Below are 17,587 nucleotides of genomic sequence, written 5' to 3' on the forward strand. Positions count from 1 at the left end.
TGTTTTTGTCACTTACGGGGACATTGCATTGACTTCTATTAATTTCCAGTAGACTTACGCTAACCTCAGCTATAACAAACTACATACCTGACCCCTTAACCCTAATCTTACCCTACTATTAACCACAAAATAATTCTTAACCCTAAAATCAAATATATAATTATTTGTAATGAGTCTAACAAGCTTTGAGTGTTGCTGTCTGTGGTGCTGATCAGCACTTCAGTACCAAGGAGAGCACACGTTCTTAAGTGTTCATTGAACAGTTTAAATAGCCAGAAACCAAACACAGTATGCACACAGTACAGCTACTATTCAACAAACTCATTTCTCTTCTTTCTTACTAAGAAACAGACACAACCAACACATGTCTGATAATATGTTTGTACTTACCTTGGCCTGCAGTATGGGTGGTACAATTATAGCTTAATTACAACATGAAATATATAGATGACTGTGTGGGGCAGACTTCCTTTGCTCTGTAGTCTCCAGTGAAATATCCATTTATGTGTCTAACCAACACTTGCACTACAGAGGCCCCCTGCTGTAGCTTCATGGACTTAGTTCAGAAATAATAACTAACAATAACCAGCCTGAGCCTGACAGTGAGTGCAATTCTTTGTCTCACTGATACAATCAAAACATACTAAATGCCCCCTTACTGAAAGAAAAATAACGCTGTAGGACCTCCGTGTAGAAGGGTAGAGGAAGAATCTGCATACTATTAATGACAACCTTCTCCTGTTTGCTGGCTTCATCATACTTAAATCTTTTATAAAAGAATAAAAGGTAATCCTGTGAGGATCAGTGCTGCGCCTCGCCTTGAAGAGGATAAGTGGTTTAGAAATAAATGGATGATTGAATTTAATCAAAGTGATTTCTTTAGAGAAACATTGCCTGTAGAAATTTACACTTAAGGAGGACCACAGAGAACAGTGGATCAAATCAAATACTATTATACAGTTATTAGACTTTATAAAATATAACAGCACATCAATTTTTTAAAACCAAGGTCAGATGTTTTTAATGAGCTATGGTTTAAGATTCTAAATTAAGAAATGTTTAACTTTGCAGAACATAAGTGTGATCTGCAAATATCCTTCAGATTGCAGTTTTCCACATTTTTAAAAAGGTTATAAACTTTCATTATAAGATTATGGACTTAAAGGATTATCCTGTGATTATACTGTACAAATAATGTAATACTTCTGAAGGAAACATCAAGCTTATCAAATGCACAATGGAAACACACACATAAACACCCACACACACACACAAACACCCACAATCACACAAGTCGAGACCCACAGCTAGATTCCAAAACAAGTTTTTATTGGCCAATTTACAGAAAGTGCTGTAGTGACCATTCCAAAGAAAAACAGACCAAAGAGTCCAGAGGAAAAAAAAGAAAACTAAAAAAAAAAAAAAAAAAAGACTTTTACACATTATACAAGGTTTTCATGTTAATTTCACCGTCCTCCTCTTCTAAAACAAACGTCAGGACAACATTATGAGTTGGGCTGATGCAAAATCCACCAAAGGTTTCAGGGGATAAAGGGAGGAGGGTGCGAGAGGGGAAGGGGGTGATGTCACAAGACTAGGTGTCACAGTAGATGAGGAAAACTCCTAAACAACATATGAGATCTTTACATGAACATACAGTAGAGCTACAGTATACACATACAGTAGGTTCTCCCAGCTACACCCACAGGACAGCTGTCGAAGGCTCACTAGGTTAGAGGAGGAAACTTTGATTTATGGGCTGCAGACGCTACTATCAGCCACTACATGTCTGTGTTTTCCTGGAACAAAACCTTGTGTTTTGTGGATTCTTTGCTATCAAACACTACAGACAGATTGGAGTCAGGGTGGTAACAGCCACAGATTAATGCCCTTTCACTTCAAGGTGACGAAACCTTAGACTGGGTTGTCCGATTATGTCAGTGACACTGCCAAATGCATTCACCTCTCTCTCCTTTCCTATGTTAAAGGTGCACCAGGCAAGTTTATAGATCAGTTGCCCCAAGTAGTGGATAATGAGGTAGGATTTATGTAATGCGACATTCCCCCTAGACCTAAATTTATTCTGTTAATGCTGCATTTAAAGTAAGTTGGAACATTTGTGTTTCTTGCAGGTGAGTTTAATTCCAGACTCTGTGCGTTCTACTAATCCAGTTTGGAGACAACAGATTATCACTTTTCCATATGGAACAGCTAATTTGCATCAGTGGTATTTGGCAGCGTTAAACAGTTATAGTAGTTATACGCCAATATTATGACAATGATGAAAATGTACTACAGGGGATTGTGGACATTAAAGTAATCTTGTAGATGTTTAAGTACGTGCTGTAGAGCCTGACTGATACATCGTCTCTGTTATTGGCCCATTTTAGCTCATGACAGATATATATTGGTATCGACGTATATGTCCACTGATGAATCAAGAAATTGCAGTGAATAAATATTAAAGGTATGTTTTGAAAAGGTGTTTGGAGTTCTATCTCTTAACATAAATAATGACTGGAGGAAATTCTTGCATGTAACTTGCATCATACAGACAGGATGAGCTGGATGATGTTATAATGCCCTGTAGAGTCTGCTGATGATTCTCTGTGGGTTCACCTCTACAGGCAGCGTTACATGTATGAGCATGAGCCATAGTTAGTATAAAAATATTGATCACTTTAATGTTCATAATACAGACTTCATAATAAATGGCTCCATTTAATATTTATTATATTTCTATAAACTTTTTACATTTTTTTTTACGACTAATATTTTTGTTGTATTTGTTGGTGCTGATTGTTGTTATTCTGGTGAAGTTTACTGCTTAAAATGTACTTTTGTATTTGTTGTTAGTTAGTTGAACATCAATAGCAGCCTCAAAAATCCAGCACCGGTCAGACTCTGATATTGTGACATCAGAGAACTGCGTCTCTTGACCTTCTTACTTGGAATTTAAATTTTAAATGACAGGTTCATATTTTTTTCAAGTCTGTCTGAAAAGAAAACTGACATGTTCATATGTTCACTGAGAGAGATGCTGTTAAAGTTTTATGAGATGACGGTAAAAATCTATAGATTCCAAAGTTCAGCTGAAGCTAATATGAGACTTCAGCAGTTTGAGTTAGTCAACTAAAGTGGATATCTTTTGAAGTTAGTCTTTTTGGTACAAAACTGACTCCTCTTATTACCATGGCTCAGCAATAAAACACTGTCCAGGAAACAGAAATTTCACACTAGAATCACCTCAACTTTGGAAGAAACCCATTTTATTTGTATAACAGACAGCAAAGGGCTCATAGTAGTTTCAGCTAAACTTCAGAATGCATTTTCACAACAGAGTAAAGGACTGTGGATTTTGTTTCATTTACATTGCAATCACATTAAGGATCGCTTCACAGCTAGTATGAACAGGGAGAATGGCTGCAGGGATGTGTTCATAAGGGCATGTGGCAGTCAGTATTGTTTTAAGACAGACTTTAAAAATGTGAACATATCATTTAAGGCCTGTTACACTGATTCTCTCTTGTAGAAAGTCTGAATTTCTGACATTCCAACATCTCTGCAATGCAACATTAATGACAAGAAGGAGTAAATGTAGTAGAAATAATATTGTAGCTTTCTCTGGATGGAGCACTAGTTGTTGTTAAGAACCTCGCTGCTCTGACCACACATGAGACATTTCATTTGGGCAGATCTTGTGGTTTATATAAGAATAGTGATGGGACACACTTCTCGGTCATTCAGACCTATGATATTATAATTAAATATATTTGTCTAGTGCAGCTTTAACTGACCCAGTCACTATGGTGGCAGTGGCACATCCATCCAAACAAACCCAGCTGAGCTAGAAACACACACAGAGGACTGAGGGTCCGTTCTGTAAAGACTCCTGCAGGCTTAGGGTTCAGGGTGTGTACATACATATGAGGAGGTGTCCGTGTGTTGTGTACAGGTGGAGAGGAGGGTCTCTGGGTGGATAAAGTGGGGCTTGGGTTGGGTTGAGTGGGGGTCACCTACTATACTCAGTATTTACAAGAAAGGAGCGTATAAAAATTTACAAGGAGACTCCTCTATCTTTCCCAAAAACCCCAAACTCAAACCCCTCGGCTAGTTCAACATTGACGTCTGCTATAGCACACCGATCATCTTTTTTTTGTTTTGTTTGTTTTTGAGTACCATTGAAAATATGCTATTTCTGTAAAATCACCTGGCTTTGCTAGAATAAAGACTGATAAATAACATGAAGTATACAAACCAAAAAATAGTCTCAGTTTCTTTACTTTTGCAACTCAGTTTTCTTAAATAAAGACTGTTTTGCATTTTCATGGGACATCAGAAATTGCACTGTGGAATTCGATACATCAAACTGAATGTATGGTGCAGGGTTTAACTGACAAAAGGGGATTCACACAACGTTATTTTATGAAAGACTGTGGCTGTGGTGTAGACTGTAACGGTAGAGAGATCATTCGATGAAAAACATCTCTCAGGGAATGTCCTAAATTTAGCGAGCTGTCCCTTTAAGAAGTCATTTGATTGACGAGCAGTTTTAGTGTCGTATTATCTCTTATCAGCTATATGTTTTCAGTATAAAACGGGAGGTTTTCTGACAAGGCTCAGGTTTAATCATTGTAGTGTGTGTGTGTGTGTGTGTGTGTGTGTGTGTGTGTGAGAGTGTTTCAGTGTCGTCTTCCAGTAGGGGGAGATATTACCTCATTTTTAGAGCTTCAACATCACATAGAAGAGAAAGTCTTTTTGTATCAACCATCAGATTGGAGGTTTCAGTATGGACGTGTTGTACAATGAGTGTGTTTGTGTGTCAGTGACTGTGAATGTGTGTTTCAATAAGATATTGTTGTTTTGTCCCAGTTTTGGCCCCTCTTGTTCTGGCGCTGCATCCTGGGTAGCTGGACGTCCACTTCTTCCTCGCTGTCGTCTGACTCGGCACTGGTGATGTCGTCATCATCCTCCTCCTCCTCATCTTCCTCCTCCTCTTCTTCTTCCTCCTCCTCCTCCTCTTCCTCCTCCTCCTCGCTGGCCTCTTCTTCTGCAGCCTGGGGGTCCTCCAGGTTCTGAGGTGAGAAATAGAGTGTTTCAGGAACTAAATGATGAGAAAGTAGTTTTAAAAGGAAGAAATCATGACAATTTCTCCTTTAATTCCTAATGTGGAAGCAGCTTATGGGAGCATCTCTTCTTTTCTTGTGGATATTCTGGTCACTAACACTGAGTTCATCTTACTTATCCTCTAGTCCCCTCCCTGGGAGCATCCTTCCACATTCTCTTCTCCAATCTCTACTCCCTCTTTCTTTCTCCTCCAATCTCTTACCTCCATTGGATTGATGGTGATCGTCAGAGCCGAGTCGTCCCAGGTCTCATCTGCCCCTTTGGTCGTCTCGGTCAGCTTGACCTCCTGCTGGTGGGTTAGGTGGATACGGTAGATGCCGAGCACCACCACCACCACCAGGGCGGCGATACACATCACAATTACCACCGTGGCGGCACTCGGCACGCCTGAGAGAAAAGCACGAGGTGAGAAAAACTAAGTAAAACACACATACTCACTTTATGTAGTAACAAATTCCACTTGGTAAACCTTCATCACATAAAACTCATTTTCAACAACATTTTTGGATTCATATGTTACAAACACCTTATCATTGCACTTCTGTGAAGCCGGGTGACTTGCAATAGAAAAAAAAAGAAATGGTCAAAACTGATGCAGCAGAAGCCCAGATATCCTAACTTTGATTTCCTAATATGGGTCAAACTCCAAAAATGCTGGATTCTACACTTCCCATAATGCAACTCAATAGCATCTTTCATTAGAGCATCCCTGCCAGGCAAATACCCACATTCATGCCCACAGTTGTAACACAGGCTTTCCAGGTCCGAGTAATGCTGTGACTTGTATTCTATTTATGTATTTAGTGTTAGGTGACAGATGACTCATTGAGTCATTTCTCATGTTGTTGTAGGTGAGTCTCTTTAACTGTTTTTATGGTTATGTCGATCCTTTGATATTACAGTTGCCTTCATGTTAGCCTATTGATTTTTTTATGTTCTCATTTTATTACCGGTGACTCAAACCCTTATATAAGATAGGCCTCCTGTTGTTGTTGTAATCTTTGATTATTCTTACAACCCACTGATTTTTCTATAATGTCATTTTTGTGCAATATTAGTCTGTTTTCATTGTCTAACCACTAACCAGTTTCCATTTTTTTCATATTATTTATTTTGGTACTTTAAAACTGTGCTAGTCAGTTTTTTGTACTAACAATGAATAAGATAACTTGTGGTGTAATGTGAAACAGTCTCATCTCCACATGTTTTCTGTTTTCAGTGAAAAAGCTCTGAAAAACCCACCATGCACTACCAGCCCACTGTGAACTAACAAAGTTTCCCTCAGGAGTTAGTAGACCAAAACAGGCTAAAAAAGAAGAGTGAATATTGGATTTACATTCATCATGTGGCCGGAAACACAACACCAAATGAATGTTGATGCTGCTCTGTGTCTGCTGGATGTGTAAATAGGCGTCTGTCTACTAACATGTTCACCATATCAACTTGATGGTGACCGTATGTTGTGTTCATAACTTTTACCTTCCACTGCCCCCTAGTGGTCAAATAAAATAAAGAAATGCAGGTTAAAGTTGATTTGTATATATATATATATATATATATATATGTTTATATATATATATATATATATATATATATTTTTAGCTACATAATGTACTTGGAAGTTAGGGTTAGGGTTAGTATTAGGGTTGTATGGCCTGATACCTACTGTGTTCATCCTATCACATCTGTAAATGTACTGTCTGTGTTTACATTGTTTTCAGCTGCTGGCTCAGGGAATTACAAAGTCATTCAGTCTGTCCACCACTTCACTACTTTAATACACTGAATTAATCAATACCTCTCTAAAAACTGGAATCTTCTGGAAGGTAGGATATATTGTAGGGCTGTAGTAGTACTGCATTAATTTTAGCTTGTTTGAGAAAATGAGTCTTAACCTGATGTTTTTACTTATTCTGCCATCAGTAAAAGACACATTTGTAGAAAAAAGGTGCTAGACTGCAGCTGCTTTGCTCCTGATCTTTGCTCTGTATTTCAACTGATGGAGCCTAAGAAAATAGGAACTCTTAAATTTTTTAAGCTTTGCACAGTTTGGCAAATCTCAAGGCTGCTAATGTACAGAAGAAAGCACAATAACTCGCTCAATGCTGAAACCTTTAGTTAAATTTGTGTCCAAGGCCTGCTTGCTTTGATAAAAACTGAAAACTCATGACATATAAAAGCCTGAAAAATTTGAGGAATTCAACGGATAGCTGTGAGTAAGCTACAGATAAGCCCTATTTAGTACCATAACCACAACACACACTGAGGGATTTCTCTTGATCTAAAATGTTTATTTCTTCTGCTCTGATCTCCAGCCTACTGAAATAACACGACTTCTCTGTGCCTGCCCTCTCTCCTCTAGTCCCAGTTGGTGTGTGTGCGTGTGTGTGTGTGTGTTTAATGAGAGTGAGACTCACAGAGGACTCTTCAGATGATCATTCGATTCAGTCTAGTTCCCTAGATTTTCACACTAAATCCATGGCCTTTGATCTTCCTCGCAGTGAAGCTTCATGCAACTCCTCTGAGTAAGTTGGGTGAATGTTTGCATACACGCACACACACACACACACACACACACACACATCCTGACGTTTTCCCTCCACTTTGTATTCTACATACAGCATGATATCATCTGAAACATTCACACGTGCCAAAACCTGTCATGACTGAAACTACAACTGGAAATCTCTTTCCAACCACCCTCTGTGCTCCTCTGACCTCCTTTTCACACACACACATTTGGGCGCCCCCCCCCCCTACCAACTCTCTTGGCTGTTAGCAGCATTGGCCACTGAACTCTCCAGGACTAAGTAGAATCCATTAGAGTATGATGAATAATTAAATCTCGTATGGTAGATTAAGACCAATGTCTCCTCCTCACCATGTTCTCTTACTTCAGATCACTCATATGCACTGAGAGAGGAGGATAAGTGTGGTACATCATTCAAGAGGAGCCGTTTACATGCTGTTTCCCACTGTGGACCACTGTGTGAGAGCGGCAGTTGGATGAACAGTACGATAAACAAACTAGAAAGCCAAACTGAGTGTTCCCTAGGATCTAACCATGTTTACCCTGGGATGGATAGCTGACATAAAAACTCTTCACAGGATCTTTTTTTTTTTTTTGTACAGCAGTGGCTCAGTGGTTAGCAAAAAGCTCCTGCACCCCCCTCCCACTGTCTGTGAGGGATTCCTTTGAGTACTCTAATTTACTCCAAAGTGCCCATCAGTGTTTTGCCAAGTCGTTTGCTACATTTTTTTTTCATATTTGTCATTTCCCAAAAGAGAGTGAACAGTTTTGTCGTCAATCCTCTGAAGCAAAATTCCACATTCAGATATTGTCAGACCTTACATCACTCATTTGAGGTTGATCCTTCCCAAATAGCTTTGTTACGATCTGTAATTCACTTTTTTGTTAATGCTCTCAGCGAGTGAGTCATGACCCTTGCTTACCACATCACATGTGCTGTATGTTGTGGTTACTGTACATTGAATTCTGGTGTACTGAATGGAGCTATTGTCAGTGGAGGAATTGGCATCTCAGCGAGTTTTGAAAAAAAGTCCTTCACTCGTTGATTTTGAACGACCTTAAACTCCAAACTTTTATCTAGATGTGTTAAATTGTTAAACAAGATTGAGAGTCTACAACTATGCTGCCAGCTCTGTGAGGCTCTACTTAACCCCAGCTGTGTTTTGAGCTAAATGCTCAACATCAGCACGCTCACAATGACAATGCTAATATGCTGATGTTTGGCAGGTATAATGTTTACCATCCTAGTTTAGTATGTTTGCATGCTAACATTTGCTAATTATCTCTAAACCTCTTTGTGTGCAGCTGAGGCTGATGGGAATGTCATTAGTTTTGCAGGCATTTGGTCATAAAACAAAGTATCGGACACATTAAGATATTTACCTAATATTCTGCTATTCAGTGCACAATTTATATCAAATTAAACTTCAGCTTGTTTAAAAAGAAATTAGAGACACTGAGCACTTTTCTTACCTGAGCTGTGGCTTGGGTACAGGTCATGAATCATGGATGGATGGTGGACCACCTGCATGTACTGAGGAGGAGCCACCACGTGACTGACATGTTCCCCGGCCTCTGAACTGTGGAGCACGCTCACCTGGGTTGGGAATGGATAAAGTAGACGTGATGATCTTGTAAAATAAGGAGATGAGTTAACATTTTATAGTCCCAGTGTTTCCCTCCAGACAACTTAAACTTACCTTGACTCATACAGATGAAAGTTTCCAGACAAAATAAAATACAGCCTTAAAGTCCAGAATTTAAAAAGAGCCTGGGAGAAATGGGGAAGTGGATGTGTTCATGCCTTTTGGGGGACAAGGTCAGCTAAGTACAGGAAGGTGAAATGTGAAACCAGATTCAGCTCAAAAGCCTCAAAGGACCTCAGTGAGTGGTGAAACATTTTGTTCTTTCCAAGTTAACAGCAGAGAATGTATAAATAAGTCAAACATAGTTCAGACTAGAGAGAGATACAAACAGTGGTTAGCTGACACATTGAACTGACATTTGGCATTCATCATAAAATAAGAACAGTGCATTACAGATGGAGTGTTTGTCAATGTCTCAACCTGCCAGAGAAGCCTGTTTCTCTGTGGAACAGCTCAGGCACAGAGCTGTACGGGGAAGGTGAAGTGTTCCATGTTTTGTGATATGTTGAACTAGATGTGTGTCTAGCTCCTGTTGACGCTGCAGTTTGATTGTTTTACAGTGATGCAGAATTTCAAGTGCACATTTTAACTGGAAGATTAACATCGACTTGGTTGCAAATAGACAGATTTTTCATTAAGTTTCCATCACACAAAGTTTTCATTAAACTAAATGTCAAACTGTGTTGGTATACATAGAATCTGAAGTCATTTTGCATGTTTTGCCACTGAGGGTGAAAGTGCTGTTACTGGCGTGCCTTCTGAGGTTCATTTTTAAATTTGCTCTCAAAGTGAAAGTGTGCCAGAGACTTGAGATGAATCAGCTCAAGTCATTTTGCCAGTTCAAGCACTTTGGTCAAGTTGGCTGTAAGAGGCAGCGTGGATCATGGCCTCTGGTGAATGTTGCTATCGCTGATATTAATGGTTTTTTGGTGATGCTTTCATTTTTTCACATATATACCATGTAATCCATTACTTTAGTGCTGCTTGTCAACCTCGGGGACATTGTAATTTTCTTACAATGCCACTAAGTGGGTTGTTGGACGCACCCGGCCGACAGTTTGAAACGTTGCATGAAGATAAATGATGTTGGACAAGACCTCCAGACTCAATTATTTAAAATTTTGTCATGACTTGAAATACCTATTCTAAAAATCTTACTGTCAGTTTCATCCATCACCAATTTTATGGATATGTGACAGTGTCTTTGATTACACACTTACAAAGGTTATTGATAGGTCAAGATATTGAATATTGGCACTAAATATTGACTATCACCAACTTCCGTCTCCTGATTGACCGAGCTGTAGTACAGTCACACTGACCTCCAGGTTGAACTCATTGCTGGTGTAGCGTCCGTTGAGCTCTGAGCATGTGAGGCGAAACCTTCTCTCTGTTAACTGTCCAGGCCGCCAGTTATAGTAGTGCACCTGTCGGATCACCTGCTCATAGTTGGACATGGAGTCCACACCTGTGGAGAGAGGTGGGGCCAGCAGAAGGTTATTATAGTTGTAACATGTCGACATAATTGTAAAGACAGGGTTGAACTGACGGAGAAACTGAATCTATAGACATGCTAGAGGGAGACTTGTTATAATAGTAGCTCATTGTACATCCCAGCGGTGGGGTAAGCGTTATCATGGTAACTAAGAACATCAGATTTGGTACGGTTATCATAGTAACCTACCATATATTGACATGCCGGAGGTGGAGTTGGTGGCGTCCAAGTGTTTTCCGAGCAGAACGCTGCGCTGCAGTTGGAGAGACTCCTGCTCCGGCCTCAGCTCCTCCCCCAACACCAGGATGTCACAGTAGTCCAAGTTATGAATGATCTCCTCCAGCACCCCAGGTCCACGTGCTACACACACACACACACACACACACACACACACACACACACACACACACACACACACACACACACACACACACACACACACACACACACAATGTGCTGTAATTCTCTGATGCTTGTAACTAAGTGTTGGTTTGCCATTGCCTCAATTTTTATTCCAGGCTTTTCAACCACAAGGAACTAAAAGCAATACTTTGTTTTTTGAGGTCATTTTCTATTTTTAGTTGAGATGGTGTTCTGACTTCTAATAAACTGCACTGCAGTTCTCTTGAAAGACCAAGACCCCTTTTTAGGCACTTCAGAGTGGTTAGTTTAGTACAGCTGCCTTTGTTCTAATCTGATTAAAGGCACCAAACTAATAAAGTAAATCTAATAAATTCTTTCAAACATGTGGTGTGAAAGTATCCTTAATCGGTAGCACGACAGTCTAATTGCTGTTTCTGGTGCTGATCCGTCATGCCGGGACAGTTCTGGGACTTGACACTGCAGACTTTGAAAAGCCATAATTCAAACAGTACAGGACACAGCACACCTACTTCTACTTGCAGACTCCAATTACTCGTCAAATCTCCGAACACAGACACTGCCATGATCAGCTGTGGTAACAAGTACCCTCAGACAGCTCCCATCACAGCAGTGCTGGGTGGCTGCTGGGGCTCCTCAACAGTCTGTTAAACACCAGCTTCCATCTCTCACTGCTACCCAGCCTTCTCCCTCGCTGTACACTCCCTAGGGAGGGAACCAGCTATGCCATTTTAACAGCCTCCCTATGGAGAAAGACAGATACTGTATATAGTGTGTGTGTGTGTATGTGTTTGGAGGCGGGTCTCTGGGGTGTGGGTGGGTGGGGGGGTTGAGGTGGAGAAAATGGGGAGAGTGAGCGAAACGGAAAGAGAAGATACTTCTGTAGATTTGTGTGTATGGCGGTCCTCTTTGGTTTGGGGTTGTTGCTTTGAAGAGCGAGTTGCAGGGAACTCTACAATAAAACATAAATAAAGAATCTATTGTCTCACTGTTCATTTAAGAGAACATATAAATCCAACATGAACATTGTTCAGGTTTTTATCCCCTTGTAGCTTATTGTTCTGTTTGTTTTCAGCAAAACAGCCATTTGGTGCTGCATGCTAGCTTAGCAGCTAAAGAGCCAGATATTTCCCTCAAGAGTTGTAGAGACCAAAACAAAGCTACACTGAGTGAATACAGGACTGATATTCACCAGGTAGCCGGATGAAAAGAAATGTTAACGTTGCTCCGTAACCTGCTGGATTTGTAAGTAGGCAAATGTTTGCTGTCATGTAAGGCAATGACAGTTATTCTGCCCCCAAGTGGTCAAACATATTTATAATAATAACAACAACGAGGAAATAAAACCAACTAGTGTAATGTAGCTTTAGATATCGGAGTGCCTGAGCTATGTTTTCATAAAACCAGCCATTCTCTGCTGCTGCACTTTTAAAGTGAGCCTACATGACTATGTGACAAGAAATAACAAATTCTTCATCTCACAAATGAAAAGTTGAACTGATAAGCAATGAAACATACCCTTGCTCAGTTCAGTACACTCAGGCGTTATGCTGCTACAGCCTTACTTTGTCTATGACCACTAGTTTATGGTGGCTAATGTTAGCTAATGTTAGCATGCTTGGGATAGACATTTCAGTTTCTCTACTTGTGCTTAGTTACGCTACATTTTAGCATGCCACAGATAAACAGTTTTGTGATTTTCACAAAAGTAAAACAAGAAGTAAACACCCAAATGGAGACATGCTTGATGTTTTCTGCTTTTGGTTCCATTTCACTCGCTCTCAGGTTTCCCATTGATGATGCCTTTGAAGATATACAGCTGACACATACTAGCACACACTTGTGAAGCCTGAGTGCAGGATTGACCCTGGGATACTTTGTGTGATTGTGCAGCTAACACTGATTTTAGAGCTACAGTGTGGGTGGGATGAAAACCGGGCTCCCTAAAAAGAATCACAAAGAATAGAAAGGAGACTGAGGGAGACCCACTGAGTGCAGGACTGGGAAGTGAACAGAAAAAACTCAAAAGCCAAGCAGTAGGGGAGAGCGGGAACAGAAGATGACCATGGTCAAAATGTTGAGCATTGAGGACGATGAGTTAACGACCTTGGCTTTGAGTAAAGTTATCGGAGTAAGCCTAGAAAAGATATTGTGAGTTGGAGAGAGGAATGAGGCAGTGCTGAGCACGCTCAATAAAAAGACAAATGAATGACAGAGAGAGACAAAGCAAGGCAGAGGGCGAGGGGGTGATTAACAGGGTCCAAAAGAAACTTATTGCATGCCCTGCAAAAGAAATATGCGATTTATCTCGAATCCTTTAAGCCTGGAGAGAACACAGAATCTGCTCATTATAGAACTTCAGAACACACACACTCTCCATCTCTTCTCTCTTTCTTTTTGTGTCTTTCTCTGGCTTCCAGCTAATCTCTTCCCCCCAGCTGCAGTCTCTATTTCACCAGCAGAAAGAGCTCCGCCGACTCCTGAAAGCAATGCCACTCTCTGCTCTTCTTCTTCTGCTGCATTATGCACAATGGAGGGCTAAAACCTCCCTCGCTCTGCTTATCTGCTCGTAATTGGCTGCGAGCGGCGGGGCCGAGCCGAGCCGAATCAGGCTGTTCCTGCCTCAGTGGTCAGATTGCTGGAAGAGACTGGAGCTGCAGGGATTTAAATGTCATACTCATTTGCCGCCGGTCAAGACAGGCGACCCGGTGAATATGTGGTCTGGTAGGTGCAGGTCTTACTCAGCAGGAGGGGGTCTGCAGTCTCATAGTGACAAATAGGAGAGGGTATGGTGGGAGTGGAGGGGCTAATACCTATGGACCTGGATGGACAGGCATGGACTCTGTGAGGCTCTGCTGCTAGAAACTGACTCAACATATTGGCAAGGCCAGCAGAGTTGCATGGTACAAAAGGCTCTAGCTTACACTGCAGATTACTGCTGGTGGGAAGGGACACTTGTCCTCAACTGTATCTGAGGCGGTGGTGCAGTATAGCTGTATGTGCAAACCAGTGTGTGAATGTAACTAATTGACTTCATTCACTCAAGTACTTTAAATTCAATTATGAAGTACTTGTACTAACCCGAGTATTCCCATTTTCTACTTTTGTTTCTACTGCACTACATTATAGAGAGAAATATTATGCTTTATAGTTAGTTTTAGTCTTTGCACAATAAAATTTTACATACGAAACATGTGTCAGTTTATAAAATATGATTAATTCTCATCTTGAATTCTGGGGTGGTCATATATTTATCCAATCAAATGTGCTGTAGAGCGATTCACTAACCCTGCCTATCATATAAACTTGACTGTTATTCTGTCATAGCAGCTAGCACGGTGATATCAGGTCAGAGGTTTGTGTTTGGGTCTCAGTTAGCAAAAACATTGTTTAAAGAATGTGGTTGAGGTCTATTTATTAATTTCTCCCTCATCGTCCTCCTCTTGATCTCACCAACAGGGGGAGGGAGGTGTGGGTGGAGGCCAACAGTCCTCTACAGCTTCATATCGCGCCACTGAATTAGCTTAGCAACACCCAGTTTTGGGAAATCCAATCAAATCTAAAGCTTGACTGAAACCCAGAAATACATCACATAACAGAAGATAAAGATGCTCCGACTTCTGTTTTACTGTGATTTTAAGTGAAATTTTGAATACAAGACTTGTTCTACTTGTCCTAGTTTTATATAGTTGTTGTACTATTTTTACTGAGGTAAAGTATCTGAATACTTCTGCCACCTCTGATGCAAACACACAGTGGATAAGTAAGTGGATATATACAAATATGTGACATATGTTCTGCTTGTGAGTGAAATGGACTCACAAGTGACTACTAGATAGGAGTTTTGATAGCCTTTACTCACACCAAGTTAGGGGATTTGTCAGTGTGAGAGCAAAAGCACAACTTTTTGTTTTCTTCAGTTCACGGTGTGTGCAGACCAGATGCTGCTGATTTGCAGTCTCATGAGGCGTTACGAAATGTTCTGCTTTCTCTGAAGGTTTGTTTTGATAGCGAGGCAGGTGGCACCGCATAGGCTATGGGACTTCATGCATGAGTGAACACATTATCAATATGAAAAGCTGCTGAAATATTTAGTCAAGACAGATTTCTACCTGTGGGAAGCCATCTCCCACTTTGTTAAGTACACTGAACTTTTGGAGTATAAGCTTATTACTTGGAAAGTACCCTATCAATACATTAAAATACCTTTTTTCTTGATATGTTATCATTTGTACCATCAAAAGTAGTACAAGTGACTAAAATGCTCCTTTAACTACAAATATGTTATATTAGAAAACTCACTTCTAACTAAGAAATTTAGTATACCAATTTTTTTCTTGTCCATTTTCTCCTAAGTTTAAAATAAATGACTCCCCCTGTATTGTAGACTGTGCTGCTGCTGGCTGCTGCTTTTGCCCAGGGATAGATGAAGATGGAAGGGAGATAGTAAATTTACACTGTCAGAACAACCCTAACCCTGCAATAAGCTACTGATCCCTCACTGGCTTCCCACCCACTGATATCTGTGCTTGAAAGGCAGCAAAGTTTATTGTTGTTCACACCAGCATGTGAGCTATCTGAGGTGATTAAGTTGATATAAATATATTTCACTTGCTTTTAGTGTTATGACTGGATCAGTGCGTTAATTTTAACACCTTAGGCAGCGTAGATTTTACCACCATATGTGAGGTGTATGAGTTTATACCTGTGTGATGTGCGTTGGCGTCTGCCCTGGTGACTGTGCTGATGATGTGGAGGTCCTGGAACAGCGCTATGCCTCCTGACACCCTGAGGTCAGAAGCAGGCCGGCTCACTCTCTCTATTCCGGTGATGGTTATCCTGGGCTCGCTGGGCTGCAGCACCATCACCACCGCATCAATGTCAGGAATGGTGATACAAGTATCTTCACCAAAACACCTGGAGATAAGGGAGGTGAAGAAATGTAGGTGAGTTAGAGGTGGAAAGTCAAGCTGACATTGCTGGTAGTGGTCTGGTGTTGCAACAGACTTTTGACATCACAAACCCTTCAACACAGCTTGGATTAGCATCAGATGCAGCTCTAATGTTAGCAAGAAGAGTCAGATTGAAAGCTGTGTAAAAGTCTTCACCAACATACACTATAGTATGCATGTTCTGGTTTTACCGCCATATTTAGCGTACAGATGGGAGAGTAGTATTGATCTTCTCATGGAACTCTTGGCAAGAAAGCAAAAGTGTATTTCCCTAAATGTTGAACTATTCATTTAATCTAGACATCTTTTGACCTGCTTACTGGAAAGAGTATTTATATAAAAAAACAGTAATGTATTACTGATATTCTTTTCAAAAGTACTACTATTTTATTCATTACTTTTATTTTGACTTTTTCTTTAGAGGAACTAATCCATGAGCAAATATCCTACTGTTTGTGAAAAATATGGTACAATGCGCTCAACTCACAATAATAAAGCAGGGTGCTGAAAGTAGTCAGAATGAATAAGAAAGGCTGGGACAGCACACTGAGTTTACTTCTTTAATTCCCACACAGCTGTTTTGAGCAAGACACCCTTCTACAGAGCACACGCTGAATATACTGCTTTCTCATATTGCACATGTTGATCAGAAGCTGTGTCCTCTTTTAAAAAACTCAAATACAGCTTCCTCCCCTGTAGGTGTGTGTAATTGTGTTCTTATACTCTTGTCAGTAATTACACTGAGATTACAGAGGGTTACCAGAGGTACTGAAACTGAAATCTGCTTTTGTACCGTTACAATGGCCACAATCTTCCACAAATGTCATACACAGTCTTGTCCAAGTGTAAATTGGCCTTCAGGAGTGTATGACACAGTGTGGTGAAGGGCATTTCTTTATTTTCATCTTCTGATTTGATTCAGTATCGCTAAACACTATTCAGTGAAGAGAAGGTCATATACTGTATAAGGACCATCCGGTTGATGTACAGCACCAAAAGGTGACAGAGGAGCACTTGGGTGTTTTTAAAAAAGAGCTCTTCTGATTTAATGAGTCATGTTCAAAGCTGCTGTAAAATATGTGTTGACATCAGAATGTCAAAACTGTAGAGAATTGCAGCAGCTAATAAAGCTTATCGACACCAACAGGAGCTCTTAGCTGCACTAAAACTACTGTAAACCACAGTTGGTAAAGTCCATATCCAGACCACAGTGCGTGCAGTTATTTAGGGGGTAAAACACTCTGCCAGTACTCAGGCAGCAGACATAGACCTGCAGCAGTGCGCCTGCTGTGTTTTCATACGTGCATGTCTGCCTCCCCGCCTGCCTGTCAGTGTGTGATAACATGTGTTTAAATGCACAGCATCCACTGGCAACCTTCAATGGACGGACACATATCAGCTCTCTAGGACTTGAGCAAGCTAGCTGTGAGCTCACAACACAGCCGCACAGAGAGAG

General features: G+C 40.5%; 1 protein-coding gene across 3 annotated transcripts in view; it reads right to left on the reverse strand.

Annotated features, from left to right (window-relative positions):
- Positions 1–1,139: 1,139 nt before the first annotated feature.
- The window catches only part of LOC137185717 (calsyntenin-2-like), a 246,500-nt gene continuing 230,052 nt past the window's right edge, over positions 1,140–17,587 (reverse strand). For 2 of the 3 annotated variants that reach the window (XM_067594044.1, XM_067594045.1), the window contains exons 12-17: positions 15,885–16,096; positions 10,988–11,158; positions 10,626–10,771; positions 9,131–9,254; positions 5,330–5,514; positions 1,140–5,075 (exon numbers count right to left, since the gene is read on the reverse strand). In XM_067594044.1, the coding sequence (XP_067450145.1) occupies positions 4,845–5,075; positions 5,330–5,514; positions 9,131–9,254; positions 10,626–10,771; positions 10,988–11,158; positions 15,885–16,096 (1,069 nt within the window). In that variant the 3' untranslated portion in view covers positions 1,140–4,844. Of the gene's footprint in view, positions 5,076–5,329; positions 5,515–6,794; positions 7,649–9,130; positions 9,255–10,625; positions 10,772–10,987; positions 11,159–15,884; positions 16,097–17,587 lie in introns of those variants that run through there. The other variant, XM_067594046.1, reaches the window with a different exon arrangement.

Source organism: Thunnus thynnus, chromosome 7 (assembly GCF_963924715.1).
Source record: "Thunnus thynnus chromosome 7, fThuThy2.1, whole genome shotgun sequence".
In the NCBI taxonomy this organism is placed as follows: Eukaryota; Metazoa; Chordata; class Actinopteri; order Scombriformes; family Scombridae; genus Thunnus; species Thunnus thynnus.